This window comes from Pecten maximus, chromosome 1 (assembly GCF_902652985.1).
Source record: "Pecten maximus chromosome 1, xPecMax1.1, whole genome shotgun sequence".
NCBI classification, from domain to species: domain Eukaryota; kingdom Metazoa; phylum Mollusca; class Bivalvia; order Pectinida; family Pectinidae; genus Pecten; species Pecten maximus.
The window spans coordinates 24,402,501-24,425,158 of NC_047015.1; the positions used below are offsets into that span (position 1 = coordinate 24,402,501).

Consider the following 22,658-nt stretch of genomic DNA (forward strand, 5'->3'; position numbering starts at 1 on the left):
ATCATTTTCAATTTAACTCATATCTCATAATCATATTTATTATTATAACTTAATATTGTTCTTCATTTTATACATTTATTCCACATATACAATTCATTATAGTGAAAATACGTATTTAATCCTATTTATATATACTTGATATTTTTATAGTTTTTATAGTAAACATTTTTATTCATATGGTTTTATTTTAAACATTATTTTTATACTTCCATTGTGTTTATGAAATGTACTGTTATTATTGTTCTGATATTGTACTTTATGTATGGTGATTTATCTGGAATAAAATTTAATATATATATTTAAAAAAAATGAAAGCAGTTTCGTCTTATTTCTTGAAATCACGATGTCACAAATATCCATAACTTCTACTGATCAACACATCTATCGTACATCAACGTGTAAATGTATAGTTTTGGTTCGTTGTCCGGTCCATTCCTGAATATATTGGTATCCGTTTTGTATATAAAAAAAAATTAATTTATAACATAAAAATCGTCTTTTTGTAGCATATTATTCGATATTGTGTCCTATTTCATGACAAAACAGGTAGTATGGGGTAGTATGTGGTAGTCACGGGGTAAATTGACGCGCCCCATATATACTAACATTTGTATGTGACATGCATTAAGTTATTGTACGCAATGTACAGTGTAGTTATACCACTTTTGAATGGCTTGATTTTGTCATAATGTAGTAACATGCAGCATGTGATGGCTATATCATAATCTAATTAGTTTGAGATACAGACCAATTTAAAATAATCTATTGTTTTGGTTATTGCTCATTCACATGACAAGTTTATGGAAACTTATTGACTGTTGTCTCGTTATAAAACATTTGTATCCCTTTTATTTTGACTAATATTTATATGAAGTAACTGTAAAATATTTCTAGTTCAGTATGAGCAGGGAGCCTGCATGCTTACCAAATTCTGATACATGAGCATATATATATGCTACTTATGATTAGCGGGTTATGAACAAGTTTGAAAAAGATGCACTGAAATTCAGATATGTAAAACATAAGTATCCTCTTGAGACAGAGTAAACTAAAACACATCTCAATACAGGGATGTATTTTGTGCATCAAGCTAATGGGTGCACTGTGCCCGAGGTTTAATAGCCTTTGACTGTGATTCACATCATAATTTGTCATTAATTTTAAACTACAAAATGATTTTTAAGAAGAACTGGTGTGCATGTACAAAATATGTCTTTAATCCTCTCTGAATTCCACTCTATTCTCTCAGTGATCAAGTGTGGATACAGTATTTACAATTCCGATTCTAATCCTGGCTAGTATCAGGTGATCCTCCTAATACTATTTCAGTAGATCTGTAATGTCTTTGGCATTGGTCCACCGTGGCAAGTTGAGTTATACGTACCATTCATTCTTGTTGGTCCATGTAATGATGGGCTTTCATCTAAAATCTGACATTGGAATATGAATTTAAACGACTAAACCAGTGGGCATCTCGCTTATTTGTTTTGACTTTTTACACGGTGGTGCTTCCCCTTTGGTCATGGTCTGTCATGTGACTTGCCAGCACCGGAACTTCCGGTAGGCCTCTTTTTAGACGGTAAGTGAAACATGGTTGAACGACAAAAATCCTCAAGAGTAAATCTGTGTTCATCCTACTATTAAAAACGAATATGTAAATTTGAATCGGCACCACGTAAGGATAAATATTTCTGAATGTTTTTGATCGTAATATTTGCACAATAAAAATTATATTCTTGTATACTTACAGCCTTCAAGATGGGGCGCCGACCAGCTCGTTGGTAAGTTTGATGTGTTCGTATGTACGTTTAATATATCGACAATAAATATATTTATATAATAATGAAACAATTCGTATTGACAGTAGTACATACTTATTCCAAAACGCAGATATAATACCTAATTATTATCTGTTAGATCGACCGTGCTTCGAAATGTTTACATTTTGTCTCTGCTGAGTGAATAGTGTTGATTAAACTTGCCAGCAAATTTCCCCTGTTCTATATTGTGAACGACACGTGGTCGTCTCGCGATTACAATTGTTTCATATAAATGTATTTTCCAGTTACAGATACTGTAAAAACAAGCCATACCCCAAGTCAAGGTTTTGTCGTGGTGTCCCAGGTAAGATGGATCCTGTTCATGATCAAAGGTACAAATGTTCTAGAAGGGTTATATATGTTGTATAAACAAATATCGGATAGTTCGTTATGCACAGTTAAGTGTGCTTAAGTACAATTTATCAGTTTCTGCAGTTCTGATTTGCACCTTTTTTTTAATTTCAGTTGACATTTTTTTTAGATTAATTAATCACAATGCATCTAGTCGCTCAAATGGATTCACAATCTGGTCCCAAACTTGACCGATTGTGCCAAATGACTGGTGTTTGGACCAAAAGATAATTAGCTTATCCGGAAGTATTTACAAGACGTATTAGAACAAAATTGCATGAAAGTGTTGGTTCTTGCAGTACCATATCTGTAGGCTAGAAAAGGTATTCTTACAAATCTCAAATTATTTTTGAGAGTTTGATTAATATCATCTTACCAACTTGTAACTAATAATTTTATGTGGTCTTTTTCAGATTCCAAGATCCGTATTTTTGATCTTGGCAAGAAAAAGGCCAGGGTAGACGAGTTCTCACTATGTGTGCATCTTGTGTCTGATGAGTATGAACAGTTGTCATCTGAGGCACTGGAAGCCAGCCGTATCTGTGCCAACAAATACCTTGTGAAGAACTGCGGCAAGGACTCCTTCCATTTACGAATGCGAGTACATCCCTTCCATGTTTGCCGAATCAACAAGATGTTGTCGTGTGCTGGAGCTGATAGGTATAATAATAAACCATATTAAATTTGTTTATGTTTTTAAAAATATACAATTACAGGTAACTAGTATAATTTTTCATTCTAGTGAAATGTGTTAATTTAGGTTCATGAACTCTTCAAATGAAATATGGAAATTGTATGGAAATTTTGAAAGACCCTGTTTGAAGATCACTACATATGTAAATTAAATTAACTAAATATATCTGCTTTTTAGCTTGTGTGTCTGACAATTTCTGTTTTTGTCTTCTCATTTTGCCTCACAAAATATTTATCAATGGGCCACTGTGGCCGAGTTGTTAATGGATGTCCCAACAGTTTATCACTAGCCCTCCACCTCTGGGTTGCAAGTTTGAAACCCAAGTGGGGCAGTCGCCTTGTACTGACCATAGGCTGATGGTTTTTCTCCGGGCTTTCCTCCACCTCCAAAACCTGGCACGTCTTAAATCACCATGGGTGTTAATACTGTGTAAAACAAAATAAACCAAACCAGACTAATTTATTTCAGTGTAATTAGACATATCATTTAATTTCCAAATTCGTGGTACTGGTCAATATCTTGAACTGATTAAACATGTAAATTTCAGGCTTCAGACAGGGATGCGTGGTGCCTTTGGCAAACCTCAAGGAACTGTAGCCCGTGTGCACATAGGTCAGCCCATTATGTCCTGCCGTGCCAGGGAAAACAATCAGGCTGCTGTCATTGAGGCCCTCAGGAGAGCAAAGTTCAAGTTCCCAGGCAGACAAAAGGTATACACTATTCTTAAAAAATAAGTAATTTCTGGTGTTTTTGCATTGATGAGCAGTACCAGCTCCAAATTGACATGTGTTGTCAGCTTGGCCGTTCTACTACTGCAATAGTAAAACTTTGGTCGCTATATCAGCTCATTGTATCTAATGATTTGATACGTAACCTCAGTTACAGCACAATGACTATCTCTATGATAATTAATTTAAGTAATGACTTGATTGTTAGGACCCTTTGTTCACCATATTAGTCTTTTCCTGGGGCACATGTCTCGTACATCATCACTTGCAATTGCCAAATTTTGCATGGACTCCAATACCTCTGACATAGGGCATACTATGATTAGGTTCTGACATAGGTTTGAAGTCCAATATTATCAATATTATCTACATAATTGTGGCCTGTTCACTGTATGTCCAGACTTATCACTTCACATCAAATGCTGTAAAATTATTTTGGCACACTCAAATTTCAGTGATTTATTGGATTTCATTGGGTAAATGCAATGATAAATTAGAGCACCAAAAATATCGGAAGCAATTGAAAAACTGTATGTAGCTGATACTGTATTTTATATTCAAATATTAAAAGTAGATCTTGTGCTTTAACGTAAAGGTTTACATTTAAAATGCGAGAATCTTTATTTTGACCAGATTGTCTGATAGCAGTACCAGCTCCAAACAACACATTATTGTTAGTTTGATCGTTCTACTACTGCAATATAAAAACTTTGGTTGCTATATCGGCCCTCTCTTATGGATGGGTTTGTTAAATGGCTTCAGTGACATTTTATTTGTTGAGACTCTAGTAGATCTGGTGTCATGTAACTTCTTCACTAAGCAGGTGGTGTATAAAAAAATGTAAATGTTTTAAGGCACTAAAATGTGCAAGTATTCAAAGCTGTAACAGTATCGGCTCCAAATAAGTTTTGAAAAAGTTTTGATCTTCCTCTGCATCTAGAGGATGTCATTGCACAACAGTTTACGTGAAAGCTTAAGAAATGCTTTCGGTGACAAGATGAATGTTTTACTTCCAATGTGTCGAAAATATTATTCAAGCACTAAAGCAGTACCAGCTCCAAATAATATCTGTTGTTAGTTTGATCGTTCTACTACTGCAATATAAATACTTTGGTTGCTATAACGGCCCACTTATATTGGTGGGTTTGTTAAATGGCCTTGGTGACATTTCATTTCCTATATTAAATAGTTGATTTTTTAATTGCAATGTTTCAAGGCGCTAAAATGTGCAAGTATTCAAAGCTGTAACAGTATCGGCTCCAAATAAGTTTTGAAAAAGTTTTGCTCTTCCTCTACATCTAGAGGATGTCATTGTACAACAGTTTACGTGGAAGCTTATGAAATGCTTTCAGTGACAAGGTGAAAGTTTTACTTCCAATGTGTCGAAAATATTATGAAGCAGTACCAGCTCCAAATTGACATATCATTGTCAGCTTGGCCGTTCTACTACTGCAATAGTAAAACTTTGGTCGCTATATCAGCTCATTGTATCTAATGATTTGATACGTAACCTCAGTTACAGCACAATGACTATCTCTATGATAATTAATTTCAGTAATGACTTGAGTGTAAGGACCCTTTGTTCACCCTATTAGTCTTTTCCTGGGGCACATGTCTCATACATCATCACTTGCAATTGCCAAATTTTGCATGGACCCCAATACCTCTGACATAGGGCATACTATGATTAGGTTCTGACATACTAGGTTTTAAGTCCAATATTATCTACATAATTGTGGCTTGTTCACTGTATGTCCAGACTTATCACTTCACATCAAATGCTGTAAAATTATTTTGGCACACTCAAATTTCAGTGATTTATTGGGTAAGTGCAATGATAAATTAGAGCACCAAAAATATCAGAAGCAATTGAAAAACTGTATGTAGCTGATACTGTATATATATTCAAATTTTGAAAGTAGATCTTGTGCTTTAACGTAAAGGTTTACATTTAAAATGCGAGAATCTTTATTTTGACCAGATTGTCTGATAGCAGTACCAGCTCCAAACAACACATTATTGTTAGTTTGATCGTTCTACTACTGCAATAGTAAAACTTTGGTCGCTATATCAGCTCATTGTATCTAATGATTTGATACGTAACCTCAGTAACAAGCAAACAAATGTTTGTTTGTAGGTCTGTAATCATGTTCATAGTCTAGATCAAACCCTTTTTCCACCTAATATATCACTTTGTGCATGATTGATGAATTAGAAAAGCAGTACCAGCTCCAAATAACATCTGTTGTTAGTTTGATCGTTCTACTACTGCAATATAAATACTTTGGTTGCTATATCAGCCCACTTATATTGGTGGGTTTGTTAAATGGCCTCTGTAACATTGTATAATGTTAGGTTCATTATGTTAAATAAACAGTTTTCCCCAACATTGATTTTTGAAATGAAACAACAGATTTCAATAGTAAATAGCATTCTCACAGCACTGCTTTCTTTCTTACAGATCTTCGTCTCCAAGAAATGGGGCTTCACCAAGTGGGAAAAGGATGTATATGAGGAGATGAGACAGGATGGACGACTCATTTCTGATGGTGTCAACTGTCAGTACAAACCCAACAAGGGTCCCCTGAGTGCATGGAAGCATCTCACCGCCATTCGATTGTCGTGAACTCTTTCACATAAATTATAAAGACAAACCAATCCTGTGATTAAAATCTGGACACCAGGATATCATGTTTTAGTCTTCTCTTTGTTTTAAGCTCAGTGAAGCACATAGCATTCTAGGATGAAAGGCTATCCAGATTGTTCAAATGGATAACCTTGACCTATATGTAAGGTCAAAGTGAATGTACTTAAACTTGACCAAAAGGCCCAGGATAATGATTTGGGCTAGTAGCTTACTGGGATGAAAGGCGTTCATCTTAGAAAGGTACATGTAATACTTGATAAAATCTTTTAGAAAAGGTTTTATACAATGCAGAATAGGAGAACAATAAAGGCTGATTGGCGCTATGGTCATGCTAAAATTTGTTTGGAAGTTGGAGACTTGCAATTATGTTGTAGGTTTGCCAAAGGAGACAAAACATCTTCACGATGCAGTTGTAGTCATTATTGTGAACCGGGTATTGGTGCTAGTCACTTTTGTCCTTTTTACAACAATCTTGGTTGTATATAGAGAGCAAAGAAAATTTATATGATCACTGTAGTTTATGCTGCCTTTCCTCCAAGTAAGCTACAGACCTAATATCCCTGGCTGGCAGATTGTAAAAGATTATTACTTAATATTATTAGAGTGAGGCACTTTTTCAGTTTTCCACTTTTGAAGTCCCAACTTTCAATTTCCCTTAACTTGTAAATTTCCAACTTGATAAAAGGGTGGTGTAATTGTAATAGTGATCATTTTGTGCATGTTTTAAGAGAGCCTGTCTGGTAGCACGAAGATTCTGTACAGAATTTCTGGTGATCATGAACCTCTCGACTGATTCAGATTAATATCCACTTTATATCGCATGGGAGTTCTACATCTAGTTGTATCATTTGCTTTTGAGATGTCTTTATCGAGGTTAAAAGGCCGAAAGTCGCTCTTGACCACATACTGTATGTAGTCAAAAGCTTGTGTAAAAGATGTCTCGCTAAACCCACAAGAATTTTAGTTCATATTTCCACCGGTGGTATAATGCCAAAATCTTGGTAGACATTTTTGGGTGGTGTCATGTGATTGAATAACAGTTTGTCCAGATGATTTTGGTACTGGGAAAAGTGCTGTAATTCATCAAGAGAATATGAAATGAAGATATTTTTTTTTATTGGCAGTTTTTAGTTTCATTTCAGTTTCACAAAAAAAAATGCACCTGGAAAATTGAGAATAAGTGCTTGAATTTTGGTATAAAAAAATCTACAAACTATGTAATATGTTTCAATTTACCACATTGAAAAAAATAGATTAAAGAACATTGTTACTGTAATGAGTTCCGTCGAGATTTACCTACCAGTAACCGAGAGATGACTTTTGATTGAACAACTTGATTTAAGACCATACATATCCTTGTACAGAAAATTTGACATTGACCGTTTAACCCATTGAACTTTTTAAACATCTTTATCAATTCCTACTAACCTAATGTCAAAAAAGTAATAGATAAGAAAAAAAAAAAACTCAATAGCAAAACTTGAAGTTTAACTTTTGATACGACAAATTTGGTTTCACATGTTCAGCTAGTAAGATCAAAAATTTGACCTTGGGTCAGTTACTAAATAACTGCTTCAGGATGTCTTGACTAGAAATGTTTACCAAGTTCATTCGTTTTGACAATAAATACAATCCAGTTGACAATGCTATCTAATAAGCTTTCGATTGATAGATGTAAGCACACTTTGGTTATTAAAAACTGCACAAACAGTTAGTTGATAATATATATACACAATAGATTTCAACCAGAAGTTTTTGTAATAAAACAAGGACAAGATGCGAGGCCCAATGCAATAATGGTACTAGGGTTGGCCTGAATTTCAGCCTGTCCATGGGTACAGGATTCACCAAGTAACATGGAAATGACTCGGAGATTCCCACATCCACCTGTAAAAGACCAGGACAACCCCAATTACAATGCAAGACATATCGGAGGTGTGAACACATGCTGTTACAAGGTTAACATTTGGTTAGATAATGGGCTGTTCTAATTGCCTTTCATCGATGGTCTAATGTCAGTCCCTCTGTCTACTTTGATACAAGTAGAATTTTAGATTGATAATATTATATTTTGATAGGGACTCAAAATCGGTAATAACTATAACTATTTCTCAGAAAATATATGTAACTGTCTAATTTTGCATCAACTAGATAATGTATATAATGAATTTTAGGACTGATGTAAGTAGGGTATTTGCGAGTGCTGCCTCCGACTCCTGTGGTTACAATAGATAATTATCTAGAGGAAAGTGGAGTTAAGTACTAAAAGTTAAAAACTTGCAACATATAATCAACCAACAAATGGGGGGCTAAGGTCCTCTGGTTCTATGGATTTTTTTTTGTGCCATGGTACAGTGTCCGTCAATATTTCCTTCATATTCCCAATAGTCCTGAATGCCTCGATCAATTTTGATGAAATTTGGCCTAGAGCATTATTGGGCAAAGGAGATCTAACGTATAAACGGAGGGTGTGGCTCTCATGGGGCCAGAGGGGCAGGGCACAATAACGGAAATTGAGGTTAATCCTCTAAATCCCTACTAGTCTTGTGGAATGCCTGATAGATTTTGATAAAATTTTGTCAGGAGCATTGTTAGGCAACGAGATCTAACATTGTATAAACGGAGGGTTGTACCTCCTCTGGTGCCGGAGAGGTGGGCCCCAATAGAGGAAATTGGGATAAATCTTTTAAATCCCTACAAGTCCTGAATGCCTGAATGGATTTTGATGAAACTTGGTCTGGAACATTATTTGGCAAATGAGATCTAATGTGTAAATGGGAGAAATATAGCAAAACAGTCTTTAAAAGTAGTTTTTGTTTTTGTTGGGAGCCTAAAGTAGGTAAATATTTGGAATAAGTTTTTGTTTAATATACATCTTGAACAACATAACAGTACTGGATGGTCTGTGATCTCGGCTTGCTGAGAAATATAACTGTCCTGACAACTGAGATCTGCACTCGAGGTGGCATTGTTGCAACTCAGCTATAGCCATTCCAGTGGATGTTGCATATAAGGTTTACTGTCAAAGTATTTTGGGACATATGCCAAAGAAATCTGGACATAATTTGGTTTCATGGTCCTTTAATATACAAACTCTTATTTGAAGGTATAGTTTATACTCATTGTTGGAAACATTGCTATCAGGATATCATCATTAAGTGGTCAAACATATCAATAAACAAGTCTTTATTTCACAATGAAATATTTTCATAAACAATCTTTTAACAATACATGTAAGATTATGAAATGAAACAAAATGAAAGCAGTAATATTTTATCTCAACTTTGCATGTTCAATGTCTTTATAAGTTATTGGGTAAATTGAATGATCATGGTTTATCCTCATTGATGGAAATAACGCCACCAGGATTTACATTCATCTTTGAGGGGTCAAATGGCTGTCCTTTAAATGGTGACCCTTCTGCATCCCACGCTTCCCGAAGTAACTTGTGAGCTTTCTGGAAAGATAGTATACATACAAGTTATTTAACAAGGTGATTAGGTACTAAAATGTACTTTTTTTAACACAGTTAACCCAGAAATAATTTAAAGAGTTTGGTGAATTGAGGGCATTATAAGGGGTTTGATCAACATTTGGTTAAAATTTAAGCTTTGATATGAAGATGTCTAATAACGATATTTAAACTTTGGGATTTTGCAAATACATGTATGCCCACTGTACCTGTAGACATTTGGCCTGTTGATGTTTGTGTACATTTTGTGACACTTCACTTTCTGTATTATCAATAACTCAATAATTTATTTTTGGAAATACTCTGCATAATGTGGCTATACGATTATGAACAACATCTCCGTCAATCTACTAAAATTAAACTCATAAATGATAGTATTTTTAGCCTGCTGTTTTGCTGTTTTACACGCACATTTTCTTCACTAGTTGGGAGTCCCAGTTTCTTTTGTCTTTCATTGTACATCATCTCCCCAATCTTGGCTTGAGCCTCATCATCCAGATCTGTCATTGGTCGACTGGCATCAATCTTCCTCACGTTTATCTTGGATTCTGATGTAAGTAAAGCCTCCCACCATCTCTCTTCTTTCTTTTCCAAATTTACCTGAAAATTATCATAATCTTTTTATCAATTGATAAAATGTAACAAAAATTCAAATTGATTAAAAAAGAAAGAATTTGGTCAAAACTTCAGTGAATTGAAGTAATTTTAGGTAACACAGGTAGTTAGGAATGGTATATTTTTAGAATAGGTGCAGAAGATTTTGGTCTTGTTCATGCACCTTTGTAGAGGACACATGCATAGGGATATATTTTCTTACAGGAATGCATCAACATAATTCTTACATGAATATGATCACCAGGTACCAGACTCCACATGGACTCCTCCTTCATCACCTCCCAGGACAGTTCATCATCCACAATAGCCTGCCACTGCCCAGTGTCCTGTTTGTGGGAGACCTTCAGCCGTTTCCTCTCTATCACCACCTTCACATCTTTGCCTTTTGTTAAATACTTTGGTACCTGATTCACATAAGTAGAACCTTCAATACCTTTATTGTATTTCATAATCTTAAGTATGATTCTTTTTTATTACATTTTTATCAGTGAAATATTGAAAATTATTCATTCTATAAAAGAGAGATATTTTTCACTAGTGAATTAAGCACTGCTTGCAAATGACAATGGGGAAAATCAAAAGCTTATCTGGTATATTTTGCTATACAAAATATAACCAACAGAATAACAGTATCTTCAGTAATACCAAATATATTTTTCACTCATGCTCTTTTTGTCTAGATTACAAGTTTTTATTAACCTGTAATAGACTGACAATAGATTTAAAGACATATGTTTTAATTAGTTTGATGACATGCTATGCCACATAAATATTAGAACTTTTATAATAACAAATATACTTACCCTGATTTGTGCATCAACATCATTGATAGTTTGAGACCAAGAATAGTTGTCCCTTATGGCACCATTGTGACTGGCAGGGTTGGCCTGGAACTTCTGCTGTTGTCTGTAAAACAAAACAGCTAACTTTAGGAAAAGGCAAATCTCCTCTTACTACTGTGTAAGATTGATAGACTATTATTACTCAAAACCAATCTTTGCAAAAAAAAAAAAAATCATTATTTGATTCACGTGACTGTTGATCTTACATAAGAAAATGAAAACAATGAAATAGATAAATAAAGATTAGAGATGCTACCTCCAACTTACAGTAAATAGGATTGATTGAAAGCAAGAATAGGCTGTTGTTTATTATTATGCCTTAATGCTTTACAGCGCTGCGCGCTGAAGTGTGTACGGTACTTTTTCAATAGTAGTACAGCAACTGTTGATTGTATTGAATCGCCAACCGATAAGCTTGAAACAATGTATCGACCTTCCTGATTGGTTCTGTGCCGAAAGGGGCGGGGCGAACACGGAGTATGTACTGTACCAGGACCGTGGTTGTGTATACACACGTGTGCGATTATATATAATTACATGACTATGCAAAACAACGACAACTTTTACGTTAAGTTTTAAGCATTTAATAAAGATCTGGTACTCGTTGAACACATGGGTTGTTGCACACATATATATGCCATGTTGTTATGAACAACTTATATGATACCTTCCGTGATTATACATATCCACACTGTCGGAAAAATCCAGACATGAACGAAGCAGGGAAATCCAGAGCATCTTAAATACTTGGCTTACATTTCTTTTTGAATTCGATGAATTCCATAACATCTTGAGTCACCTTTTTACTTTTCAGTGGTTTCCGTTTGACGATGGGCGCTAAAGACTTAGTCGCATAAAAAATCTTCATAATTTTGCGACATCCTGATTAGACAAACCGGTCTTATCACTGATGGCTGAATATGAGAGTCCTTCTGAATGTAGATTATAAACAGTTTTTTCTCGTTTTTTTATCTTCACTTTTCCCTCTGGTGTAAACACGGCCCTTGGAATTTTACATGTTTGAAGTAGTACGTTATATGCGTACCGTCGTGTACACCGTCTAGACCTATAGTTTCCCTGTTTTTTTGTCAGACATGTAAGTAACCAAGGTGATTTGCATTACATGTATAAGCTCACAACTATATGTGTATAACTGCAACTTGCAAGGTTTAACCAGCTAAATTTACAATATATCTAATATTTATACATTTAAATGTTTATTATGCAGATGTTCTTTCAATATGGACAACACAGTCAGTGTATTTTGAAAATTACGCATGTATTGATTGATGATCGTCAAGCTAACCAGCCCTTCGAACTTTGTCACCAGCTGACCAGGTCGACCCTTCAGTTCGGTGATATATTTTCCCAATACACTGATTTGAGAGTGGGAAAGTCCATTGTATAGGGTAGATAGCATTTGCACTTCCTTTCACACCTCGTGTACAAGCTAAACTATCTGGGTCACGATAGCGATTCAGTTTACATGTAATTTGGAAGGGTCAAACATCAGACAAAACTGGGTTCCGGAGCACAGGGGCTTGGCACGATGGTGATGACGTTCCATATATGTATGTATAGTATATACATAGAGAATACATGGTCAGTGTCTTAAAATATAAGCTGTATTTTGGCGAGGGTAAAGAAATCGCCACTTTTGTCTTTCTGTCCCGAGCCAGAAATACAGCTTATATTTTAAAACACTGACTATGTATTCTATTTATCCTCCAACAGTCATGAAAATAATCATCAAAAATAATCATTTTTATGTGAAACGGTGTCAAATGTCACAGAAATATGTTTGTCTTTTAAACGTAGTTTCACTTTGAAGTAGGTCAGTCGAACTGACGCACGTGCTAAGATTCCAAAATACAGCTGTTTTCCGTCACTGCCGTATATACAGCAAAAATATATATACGGTGGGTGTATTCCGACAATGCGGTGGCAGTTGCAGGATAAATTCATATATGGACCTTCATTTATAAACTTGTCACTGAATATTTCACTTGAAGAACATTTTCATAACCCGCCATTCTCGCAAGTTTACTCATGTGCACACGAGTGCTGAGAAAGGTGTGTGCATTCAGTTCGACCAATCAAATCAACGCTTACTCAGCGCGATCGACTTTGTTAGAGTACTGTCGATACACAGTAATGTAGTACCAATACCTGTCGTACTTGTGTTACACTTTGACCGTACACACTTCAGCGCGCAGCGCTGTAACCACCCAGCAAAAGTTTGAGTTTCTATTTTTAGATTTAATAGCATTGCAAATAAATTCTATCATAGTCTGTCTCTATATGTGAAAGGTAACTTTCTGTCTTATAAGGCTAAGTGATCATTTTGAAGATGCTGTGACAAGCAGTGTATATACACATTGTAATATAAAAAGGTTTTATTGATGTTGTGTGGTCTAAGCAAGTGTTTGACATTTAACAAATAGTCACATCCATAGCTTCTGGTATACAATGAAACTTGGTTACACTACAAATAATGTTGTACTCATTTTCCTTCTATGTATGATACTAATTGATCTAAAATGACCACAAGAGATTCCAGAGGTTGTATTGGGCCCACCATTGAATGATCTTTACTGGGTATATACGACCAATATTTATCCTGAATTTTCTCATCTTTCCTTTTAATCAATTGAAAGCAAGTGGAACCTACATATATTATCTAAAAACAAGAGATCCCAGAGGGATCTTGGCGCCCACCATTGAATGATCTTTATAGGTTCCATGTCAGATTGATCTTTTCTCTACTTTTCCCTTCCTCTAAGTCTTACTAATCTGTGTAAATTCAGAAACAGCCCTCTAGTACCTTTCAAACAAGGGGAACCTATATATAAAATTTAAGATTTAGCGATAATGGCTGTCTGTCGGCCATGTTGTTTTGGGATTGGTCCCAAAATGCAACACCAGGGACCAAGGGGAACCTACATATGAAATTTGAGAAAGATCCCTTCAGTACCTTCTGTAAAATAGCGATAACAAACTTCAATTGTCAAAATACAAGATGGCTGCCTGTCGGCCAGGTTGTTTTCTGACTGGTCTCAAAATGCAATATGCATAACTAGGCACCGAGGGAAACCTACATATGAAGTTTGAGAAAGACCCCTTCAGTACATTTTGAGAAATAGCGATAACAAACTTCAATTGTCAAAATCCAAGATGGCTGCCTGTCGGCCATGTTGTTTTCCGTTTGGTCTCAAAATGCAATCTGCATAACTAGGCACCAAGGGGAATCTATATATGAAATTTGAGAAAGATCTCTTCAGTACATTCTGAGAAATAGCGATAACAAACTTCAATTGTCAAAATCCAAGATGGCTGCCTGTCGGCCATGTTGTTTTCAAATAGGTCTCAAAATGCAATATGCATAACTAGGCACCAAGGGAAACATACATATGAAATTTGAGAAAGATCTCTTCAGTACATTCTGAGAAATAGCGATAACAATCTTCAATTGTCAAAATCCAAGATGGCTGCCTGTCGGCCATGTTGTTTTCTGATTGGTCTCAAAATGCAATATGTATAACTTGGTACCAAGGGAAACCTACATATGAAATTTGAGAAAGATCCCTTCAGTACATTCTGAGAAATAGCAATGACAAACTTCAATTGTCAAAATCCAAGATGGCTGCCTGTCGGCCATGTTGTTTTCCGTTTGGTCTCAAAATGCAATATGCATAACTAGGCACCAAGGGGAACCTATATATGAAATTTGAGAAAGATCTCTTCAGTACATTCTGAGAAATAGCGATAACAAACTTCAATTGTCAAAATCCAAGATGGCTGCCTGTCGGCCATGTTGTTTTCAAATAGGTCTCAAAATGCAATATGCATAACTAGGCACCAAGGGAAACATACATATGAAATTTGAGAAAGATCTCTTCAGTACATTCTGAGAAATAGCGATAACAAACTTCAATTGTCAAAATCCAAGATGGCTGCCTGTCGGCCATGTTGTTTTCTGATTGGTCTCAAAATGCAATATGTATAACTTGGTACCAAGGGAAACCTACATATGAAATTTGAGAAAGATCCCTTCAGTACATTCTGAGAAATAGCAATGACAAACTTCAATTGTCAAAATCCAAGATGGCTGCCTGTCGGCCATGTTGTTTTCCGATTGGTCCCAATATGCAATATGCATAACTAGGCACCAAGGGGAACCTACATATGAAATGTGAGAAAGATCTCGTCAGTGTATTCTGAGAAATAGCGATAACAAACTTCAATTGTCAAAATCCAAGATGGCTGCCTGTCGGCCATGTTGTTTTCAAATAGGTCTCAAAATGCAATATGCATAACTACGCACCAAGGGAAACATACATATGAAATTTGAGAAAGATCTCTTCAGTACATTCTGAGAAATAGCGATAACAAACTTCAATTGTCAAAATCCAAGATGGCTGCCTGTCGGCCATGTTGTTTTCTGATTGGTCTCAAAATGCAATATGTATAACTTGGTACCAAGGGAAACCTACATATGAAATTTGAGAAAGATCCCTTCAGTACATTCTGAGAAATAGCAATGACAAACTTCAATTGTCAAAATCCAAGATGGCTGCCTGTCGGCCATGTTGTTTTCCGTTTGGTCTCAAAATGCAATATGCATAACTAGGCACCAAGGGGAACCTATATATGAAATTTGAGAAAGATCTCTTCAGTACATTCACAGAAATAGCGATAACAAACTTCAATTGTCAAAATCCAAGATGGCTGCCTGTCGGCCATGTTGTTTTCAAATAGGTCTCAAAATGCAATATGCATAACTAGGCACCAAGGGAAACATACATATGAAATTTGAGAAAGATCTCTTCAGTACATTCTGAGAAATAGCGATAACAAACTTCAATTGTCAAAATCCAAGATGGCTGCCTGTCGGCCATGTTGTTTTCTGATTGGTCTCAAAATGCAATATGTATAACTTGGTACCAAGGGAAACCTACATATGAAATTTGAGAAAGATCCCTTCAGTACATTCTGAGAAATAGCAATGACAAACTTCAATTGTCAAAATCCAAGATGGCTGCCTGTCGGCCATGTTGTTTTTTTTATTGGTCTCAAAATGCAATATGCATAACTTGGTACCAAAGGGAACCTACATATGAAATTTGAGAAAGATCCCTTCAGTACTTTCTGAGAAATAGCAATAACAAACTTCAATTGTCAAAATCCAAGATGGCTGCCTGTCGGCCATGTTGTTTTGCGATTGGTCTCAAAATGCGATATGCATAACTACGCACCAAGGGGAACCTACATCTGAAATTTGAGAAAGATCCCTTCAGCACTTTCTGAGAAATAGCGATAACAAACTTCAATTGTCAAAATCCAAGATGGCTGCCTGTCGGCCATTTTGTTTTCCGATAGGTCTCAAAATGCGATATGCATAACTATGCACCGAGGGGAACCTACATATGAAATTTGAGAAAGATCCTTTCAGCACTTTCTGAGAAATAGCGATAACAAGAATTGTTTACGGACGGACGGACGGACGGACGGACGGAGGGACGGACGGACGGACGACGGACCACGGACGCAGGGCGATTTGAATAGCCCACCATCTGATGATGGTGGGCTAAAAAAGGGACTTTCTCAGAAATAATAACTAACATCAATAAATTCCATTATAGCAGTCACCCGTCAGCAATTTTGTTTTCCAGATAAGACTCAAAATCAAAAGAGCATGACTACCAACCAAGGGAAACCTAAACATCAAGTTTAAGAAATCTCCTTTTAATACTTTTCAGGAAATAGAGATACAGTAACAAACTTTAATTGTCAAAATCCAAGATGGCATCCTATAATCGATCATTTTCTTTAACCAGTCTCAAAATTGAATTGGCACAACTAGGGACTAAGAGGAACCTACATATGAATTTTGAGAAATATCCAGCAAATAACTTTTTTTTAAGAAATAGCAATAACAAGGATTATTTGCAGACAGACCATGGACCAGACATGTGGCAATTGGAATAGCCCACTATCTGATGATGGTGGGCTTAAAAACACCTTTAAAATGCCTTACTTAGTAAGTTCTGGATCCTCCTCCTGTTTTTTTGTGCCTGAAGGTTTGTTTTCAACTCGACTTAAATCTTCTGTGGCTATTGGTTGTGAAGTTGCCTGGCTACTTGATGCTGAAGAAGGCTGCTCTGAATCAACAGATCTTTGTAATTCACTGTTGACCTCCTCAACAGGCTGGTTAGATGTTGATACTTCCACTGTCCTCACAGCTGCCGGAGGTACTGTATCAGTAGGTTCTAATGGCACTACTAACAGGGGAAATACAGCTTCAAATGCTTATTAACATTACTTTAGAATGATGATATTAATTTATACATAATAATTTTTTGTCATTCTTACCGTCTTACGGTACCGACTTATCGTCATAACTTTAGAATGACGATATTGATTTACACATAATCATCATTCTTACTATGAATTAACTATGATGCTTACTAAATAATAACAAATTAAATGTTTCATCCAAACATTGAATATAATACTGGTAAAGTACACCAATACATTACATTAACTCAAAGCAATGCCCAATCAACATTGAATTACCTATTACTAGTAAGTTTGACCATTCGATAATCTTTTGGGTCAGAATCATACTAAATAGAACCTATGGACTATGTCCTTCACACCAGTGGAGGTAATTACTCTGTGTAATCAATTAGAAGTGATGACAACTTTGTTTACAGACAGATGAACAAAAGCTTCATGATGAATGTCTGAACAACCTGAAAACATACCATTTTCTTAAAAAAAAAAAAAATTCTTTACCTTTCTTTCCTTTTAATTTTTCTTTTTCTTCTTCATCTTTCCTTGCCAGGTCTTCATATTGTTTGTATGACTGTCAAAATAGTAATACTGTGTCCATGTAACAATTATGTTATAATTACTAGTCTCTACAGCAATCTGAATATGTTATTACAGTTATTACAATGATATATTACCAGTCACCAGAAGATCACTATTCTTGTGGTATACAGTGTATGTAACCTATGATAGCCTTGCTCCTTTGCTTACTGAATACTACAAGTGACAGTGCAAGTAAATTTGGGATACCAATGATAAGACGATCTATTCTGACTAATGTTTCTAGTTAATGCAATTGTATCAAAGTGGAATTACTCAAGGAAAATTGCCTACTAATTAAGGCTTAGTAACCTTTTTTTTAGTCATCGCTGAAGTCTCATCTGCCATTTTCAAGTGAAGACTACTAATGTTGAGATCCATTCTATCCTTTATGAGAGTAAAACTATAAAAACGGATACAATATTCCCAACTAAAATACCTGTTTTCATTCTACTCTGTTACCTGAAACACATTATATACAATGTTGTGTATCCATACTCAACGCGAAGTACCACACTGAGAAAACCCACTGATTTCTAGCTGACGTTGGCTCCTTTCTCCTCCTTTACATTATATACAAATGATAAATATGTAATATTAAATTATTTCTTATATAAGAATGATAAATAAATACATTACTATTTCTTCTGTACTAAAATTAAAACTTACGTTGAGTAGAAGCTTCACTGCTACTCCTGGAGGAAATCCAAGTCTGTCTGTCTTTTGCTTCATAATCCGATAAAAATCAGTTCTAAAACATGAATATTACAATGTATGTCATACATCAATCACATATAACCATTAAAATTCATAGCTGTGACATATTTGAATGGATTTATATGTTGTACTGTTTTCATTGTAGAAAATTTGTTTGAGTACATTTTACTATTATCATCAGTGATTTTCTTCGGGTACATTTGGGGTCAAATATAGGTCAATTTCATTTTCATATTTTCTTAATCAGAAAATGTTTGATTAAGTGTCCCTGTTTGTAGGAAGAAATGTTGATCAGAATGTGTTTCATGTAAAGTTTTCACAAGCAGTTGTATTAATGCAACTAGTCTCCATATGAAAGGTAAATAATAATAAAAAAATAAAGATCAGCTATTAGTATTTCATTAATTAGTTAAAAATACTGTATTTTTCCAGTGGAGAAGGTTCAGACCTTTGTACAATAAGGATAAGAAAAAATCTCTCTGCAATTTTGTTGGTCCCCTTGACTGAAGACTCCCTCCATCATTCATTTCTGTCAAAAATGGCATGACGACCCATACATTTTACTTGAATGGTAGCCCATTACCCGTTGTTGAACAAACTAAATTTCTTGGACTTTTCACTCAAAACTCACATTTATATCATACATACAACACTTTAAAGATAAATGCTCAAAGGTGCTTAACATTTTGCGAGTTCTCAGCTTCTGTCCCATACAAACTGGGGTGCAGACCGTGGTATATATACTTTTGTGTCTATATCAATCATGTATACAATCAAAACTTGACTATGGTTCTATCATGCATGGGTCAGCAAACAAGCCTTACTTGAAGATGCAAGACCCCTATCCACAATTATGGAAGCCATAACATCTTGCACTTGAGCTTTCTAAACAACTCCTACTGAAAGTCTCTATGTGGCAGCAAGTGAACCAATCAAAGACTATAGAGCAAAATTGTCACTACAATATGCAGCCCAGCTTAAACCTACTCCCACCAACCCTGCATTCACTCCAGTATTCAATCCCAAATATGAAGATGGTACATGCTCTGCTTAAGCATCATATTTGAATTCAAATATCCAGCAGAATGTCATAAAGTGGTGAACATAAAATCTTTCCTAATCTCATCTGCATCTCTTGCCCAAAAACAAAATCTATTAATGTGTACGGATTTAGGTGCTTCAGTACACTTGTGCAAAGAAAGATCCGAGAAATAACCAAACAGTTTGTAATCAATGATGAACCCCTCCTCTAATGTTTTGATGTGATATATTTGTTACTAGTAAGGGATAGTTACAGAATCACTAAAAACAGATATTTCAACATAAAATTATTTGAATTATATAAAATGACCTAGTTTATAATTGGTATATAATTAGAAACTATAGAATTCAGAGAGCTTATCTAAAATATTTATTGTGAAACAGTTACAGTAATATCATTTTATTAATGTTTATCTTTGTCGTGCCAGAATTGTTTTTGTTCAAATGATCAAAATAATGTTAAATTGATAATTTTCATGATAAAAGCGGCTATTTATATTCATGTAAAACCATATAAACAGTCTTATTTGAACTTTTTCGCATTGTTTTTTTTAATGAAAAAAGCCTGGCAAGTCATAGATAAACACTAGAACAATGATATTATTGTAACTGTTTCACAAAAAACATTTTAGGTAATTAAGCTCTCTGAATTCTTTAGTTTTACGTCGGTTCACACAAAAAAAGGCATGTAAGTTAACCAGACATAGGTAAGCATGCATGTGGCTAACCAGTGTAGACTTATTGCCAATCTAATCAAAATCTAGATGGTCATTCTCACTACATTATGACCTCTGAGATGTGTGTATTTCACTTTCAGAGCGAATTGTCAATTTGACGATGTCATCAGAGCAAAACATTTCGTCACAGCATGCATCTGAAGCAAACCATTTTGGCACAGCATGTATATAGCTACATGCTTTGTGGGACAAAATGACTTGAAACAAATTGACAAATTATACAAGCTATGCACTCTAGTCATGCTAATTCGGACATAAAAAATTCACTTCCAAGATTCTGGAAGTAGTCATTTGATTGGCTAATCCAAAAGGTGACCCCTTATGGGATGTTGTTAGATGTTCATGTAACATAGAGAGAATTACCATCTTGATTTTAATTAGATTGGACTTATTCCAGGTGTGTCTTGACACTGACAACCCGGTTACCTGTGTATGTGCATTGCCATTCAGACCAAACATTCGTCAGCTAGTCAACTTTCCTAAAATTTTCATACAAAATTTTTTAGCCAATTACTGATCAACACCAGTCATTTATTGATATCAACTAGTTGCCGTAAACATAATAATGATATACTCTTTTAGGATTCTGTTATTATATTTGATGTTGATCTGATATTTTTGTTGATTTGATATTTTTGTTGAAATAATATGGAGAGTACTAGTGTCATGATCCACCTTAACCTTAAGTTCAAATACTTGCTCTAGTACATGTGTTGAGCAAAATGTGACACAGGGGCTTTGTTTACTGCTTGTTTGTTTTTGTTTGTTTTTGCTGAACGTCCTATTAACAGCCAGGGTCATTGAAGGACGTGCCAGGTTTTAGAGGTGGAGGAAAGCCGGAGTACCCGGAGAAAAACCACCGGCCTACGATCAGTACCTGGCAACTGCCCCACGTAGGTTTTGAACTCGCAACCCAGAGGTGGAGGGCTAGTGATAAAGTGTCGGGACAACTTAAGTTACTTAACCACTCGCGATCGGCCACCGCGGCCCTTGTTCACTGCAGGTGCCCAGTTTCAAATAATCCATATATATATATAAATCCCACTCTACTACTATATGAATAGTCCATTTATATTCATAGTACATAGAGTAGAGTGGGATTTCCTGTGGCTTTGTTATATTTAATTGCATTGTAACAGGAGAAGAAGAAAATGTAGCAGCCAGACCGGGGTCGAACCCGGGACCTCTGAACACTAGCCGGATGCTCTACCAATTGAGCTACCTGGTCACCGATGATCGACCCAGTTCAATCAAATCACAGGGGCTCGGTTTCCGGATTTTGAGTAGCATATGACATCAGTTAACAACTGATATTAAACATATATGACATATATGTGATACTATTGAACTGTGTATGCTTTACCTGAATAAATATTATTATTATTATTAACTACAACACTATAAATTAAGTATTCATATACATCATGAAACCTTATAAAAAATCGGTGTTATCAATGTATAAAAAAGTATGTCATATCAAAAATCATGTTACATGCATATGTAACGTTACTCAAAATCGAGCCCCTGAGAATTAAATGTGCCCTAGGCCTGTGATCATGGGTATGAAATTTCATCACATTTAAATGGTATTTTCTTCATATTGACCTTCTATAAAGAAATCCAAACATGGCGTCCAAAAATCCAGATATCTGTCCCTCATGTTGTAAAATTCCTAGCAGGGCAGTGTCGTATTGCTCTCTCATTCCCGCCATGTTGTTTTGCCTCACAATGTCGACGTTAAAAAACGCTTCTTACTAGAGTTGCTGCATTTAGAGCGTTTATTAGATGTAGATATATTATTCCGTTCGGAATGCCTTTGCGTTCTTTGATATCAAATGAGAACATTTCATCATGGCGGTAGTTCGAGCTGGGTTTGCTGCAGTGTGTGTCGGCATTCTTGTATACGGAATTCTGGATATGCTGACTAATTTTGAAGAAAACCAATGTGAAATGACGTACATGTTCGAAATGCCAGAATATGTGGTTGGTGTATTTACTCGATCGTTTGCCGCAAGAGTAAAACAAAATGGGCGGTTCGATCGGACATTGTATTTTTGGCTCACTGTACCGTTACTACATGTATCGAGTCTATGGGTTGCTCATAATTAGACCACAGGGACA

The 22,658-nt window shown here is 35.5% G+C and overlaps 4 protein-coding genes across 5 annotated transcripts in view; 2 read left to right on the forward strand and 2 right to left on the reverse strand.

Moving 5' to 3' along the window:
* The window catches only part of LOC117324498 (sorting nexin-29-like), a 30,888-nt gene extending 29,351 nt beyond the window's left edge, over positions 1-1,537 (reverse strand). Inside the window, exon 1 of the mRNA XM_033880426.1 lies at positions 1,385-1,537. Within this exon, the coding sequence (XP_033736317.1) occupies positions 1,385-1,391 (7 nt within the window). The 5' untranslated portion in view covers positions 1,392-1,537. The remainder of the gene's footprint in view (positions 1-1,384) is intronic.
* Positions 1,538-6,279, forward strand: LOC117325013 (60S ribosomal protein L10-like). The gene is made up of 6 exons (XM_033880932.1): positions 1,538-1,579; positions 1,751-1,781; positions 2,066-2,124; positions 2,585-2,831; positions 3,413-3,575; positions 6,055-6,279. The coding sequence occupies exons 2-6, from the start codon at positions 1,759-1,761 to the stop codon at positions 6,217-6,219; spliced, it is 657 nt and encodes a 218-aa protein (XP_033736823.1). The 5' UTR covers positions 1,538-1,579; positions 1,751-1,758; the 3' UTR covers positions 6,220-6,279.
* Positions 6,280-9,411: 3,132 nt separating this feature from the next.
* LOC117324574 (nudC domain-containing protein 3-like) lies at positions 9,412-22,321 on the reverse strand. 2 transcript variants are annotated; one of them, XM_033880604.1, is made up of 8 exons: positions 22,143-22,321; positions 18,712-18,793; positions 17,968-18,037; positions 17,207-17,447; positions 11,131-11,233; positions 10,555-10,731; positions 10,124-10,312; positions 9,412-9,697 (listed from the first exon to the last, which is right to left on the reverse strand). In XM_033880604.1, the coding sequence occupies exons 1-8, from the start codon at positions 22,247-22,249 to the stop codon at positions 9,569-9,571; spliced, it is 1,098 nt and encodes a 365-aa protein (XP_033736495.1). In that variant the 5' UTR covers positions 22,250-22,321; the 3' UTR covers positions 9,412-9,568. The 2 variants fall into 2 exon arrangements, with proteins under 2 accessions (XP_033736495.1, XP_033736419.1); XM_033880528.1 differs by having other exon boundaries at positions 17,207-17,450.
* Positions 22,274-22,658, forward strand: part of LOC117324417 (GPI inositol-deacylase-like) — a 65,743-nt gene continuing 65,358 nt past the window's right edge. The window contains exon 1 of the mRNA XM_033880300.1: positions 22,274-22,520. Coding sequence (XP_033736191.1) covers positions 22,389-22,520 — 132 coding nt within the window. The 5' untranslated portion in view covers positions 22,274-22,388. The remainder of the gene's footprint in view (positions 22,521-22,658) is intronic.

Coding starts and splice junctions, on each gene's coding strand:
- LOC117325013 (XM_033880932.1), top strand. CDS start 1,759: ATGGGGCGCCGACCAGCTCGTTG. Junction 2,125..2,584: donor GTTTTGTCGTGGTGTCCCAG/GTAAGATGGATC, acceptor GGTCTTTTTCAG/ATTCCAAGATCCGTATTTTT. Junction 3,576..6,054: donor AGTTCCCAGGCAGACAAAAG/GTATACACTATT, acceptor TCTTTCTTACAG/ATCTTCGTCTCCAAGAAATG.
- LOC117324574 (XM_033880528.1), bottom strand. CDS start 22,249: ATGGCGGGAATGAGAGAGCAATACGACACTGCCCTGCTAGGAATTTTA. Junction 10,732..11,130: donor ATGTTGATGCACAAATCAGG/GTAAGTATATTT, acceptor TATGTGAATCAG/GTACCAAAGTATTTAACAAA. Junction 10,313..10,554: donor TACCTGGTGATCATATTCAT/GTAAGAATTATG, acceptor GATAATTTTCAG/GTAAATTTGGAAAAGAAAGA.